The 1,996-nt window shown below is 39.9% G+C and overlaps 1 protein-coding gene across 2 annotated transcripts in view; it reads left to right on the top strand.

Annotated features, from left to right (window-relative positions):
* The window catches only part of ube2l3b (ubiquitin-conjugating enzyme E2L 3b), a 39,168-nt gene extending 37,859 nt beyond the window's left edge, over positions 1-1,309 (top strand). For both annotated transcript variants that reach the window (XM_086076206.1, XM_086076205.1), the window contains one exon: positions 1-1,309. This exon is cut by the window's left edge and continues 57 nt beyond it. In XM_086076206.1, the coding sequence (XP_085932332.1) occupies positions 1-98 (98 nt within the window). In that variant the 3' untranslated portion in view covers positions 99-1,309.
* Positions 1,310-1,996: the final 687 nt, after the last annotated feature.

Here is a 1,996-nt window from a genome sequence, read left to right as displayed (position 1 = left end):
CAGACCTAGCAGAAGAATACTCAAAGGACCGTAAAAAATTCTTGAAGAACGCCGAAGAGTTTACAAAGAAACATGGCGAAAAGCGGCCAATGGACTGATCACTTGATAAGCGTTTAGCCCTCTGTCTTTCTACCCTTACCTCTTACCTGCCCAACCAAATATTCTTCCTATCTGCCCTTTTTCTCAACCTTTACTACACCTATCATTCACGTTCCTCTCTGTTGCTTATACCACACTGCTCCGTCTTGCAGCCCAGGAGCGGCCCAGCTGAAGCAGGCAGTGGCAGCCTCAGCCTCCTTTCCCTCCTGCTCTGTGGATCAGACGGCTTCCTCTACTCTCCCTCATACCCAGCCTTAGATTTCCATACCTTCACTAACTTTCTACTCTTAAAGTCATAATGACAGAAAAATGGGCAAAGACATGGAGAGTTCAATAGGATTACTCAAGACTGACGATTTTCTGTTTGTTTTTCTTCATGTAAAGTCTTGTGCTAAATAAATCTGACAGAATCGTTTTTATTTTTTTAATTTTTAGATATTTTGGTTTTTGCAGAGATTTAAAATTGGTTGATTATGCATTCTCATAGCCACGTTAGTTACAAATCGAGGGAGGGGAATTATTATTTTTTGATCTGAGAAGAGAATGTGTTTCCCTTGCTGACCTCCACTGCTTCTAGACTTGCACTGTATTCTGGTAGGGTTGTGCCCAGTTTGACCCACTGAGCAGAGAAGTTTGTCCCACATCTGGATTTAATTGTTATAAAAGTTCTTCTGTATTTGTCAAAAAAATATATACTCAGCAGGCTCTTTTTAAAGAACAAGTATCACATTTATTTGTATGGGTTTGATTAGTTGTACCAAAACACTTGTTCCCTGTGTGAAAAAATATTTTTGCCTGACAAATGCCTTGTGTTAGTCTTTTAATTGCTAAAATAATTTTGATTGGCACTTTAATATATACAACTTTAAAAGTAGGAACGCCCTGCTTGTTAATTTGTACTGTTCATGTATTTTCACTGCTGGTCATTGCAGTGTAACCATCTTCATTTAAGACCACATTCTGGCAGCAAATCCACTGCTCAGCTTCCCATGCTGAAAAGGACCTAACTTACAGAACCTGGAAACGGATTCCCTCACCTGGAGCACAGTTCAGCTCAGACAGAGAGAGCCCCTTGAAGCAAGCTGGGAGAGGGGCTAGCGGTTCAAGGATATGTCAGGACACGGGAAGGGACTGAGTGGCCGAAAAGCAACATCTAACAGCTGTTTGTTCTGGTCTCAGCTCTTGTTTCGTAATAAAGATGGCTAACCTTTTTTGCCTCACTGCTTCCTGATAGTTAAGTTACATTAGTCAAACTGATGGACATGAATTATAACATGAATTAGCAAATCAAATTTCTTGGAAGATTGCACTGGCTTTTCCATACATGCTTTGGGAACACTAATGTCAAGCATTGTGTTGTCCTTTCACAGGTAGGTCATATCAGGTAATTTTGTTGAAAATATTGATTGCAATAACTTAAGAAAGCACATGAATGTTTTTCTATAAATCACTGATCATGTACAGTAGTTGAATAACCATTTTCCTGATAACCTTTTTGATTACCAGTTTTGTACCTTAGCTCATTCACTCCCAGCCATTTTTACTGAAGCAACCCCTTCGCGCCCGGTTGTTTTACTGGATTTTGACTGATTTTGCAAGGCCCACAGAATATTGTGTTCAATTGCTATACGAACATGGAACCTACCAAAAGATTAGAGTTTCTTCTCTCATCAGGGAAAAACTACATTTTTATCTGTTTCCGTTTTGCCGCAATTAGCATTAGAATATAGCAAAATTTCATCATTATTCACAAATCTGTTTAAAGGCCTAGACACACCAATCCGACGTCGGGAGTCGGACAGCGTTTGAATACGTCTTGGTGGGTGTATGTTCCAGCAAATTTGACATGTTGAATCAGCATCGGCATTTCATCACTGTGATTGGCTGTTAGCTAGCG

Source organism: Leptonotus elevatus, chromosome 5 (genome assembly GCF_054856555.1).
Source record: "Leptonotus elevatus isolate MCC_2025b chromosome 5, RoL_Lele_1.0, whole genome shotgun sequence".
In the NCBI taxonomy this organism is placed as follows: domain Eukaryota; kingdom Metazoa; phylum Chordata; class Actinopteri; order Syngnathiformes; family Syngnathidae; genus Leptonotus; species Leptonotus elevatus.
The sequence above is the reverse complement of the archived record's forward strand: the minus strand, read 5'-3'. Positions and strand labels throughout refer to the sequence as shown.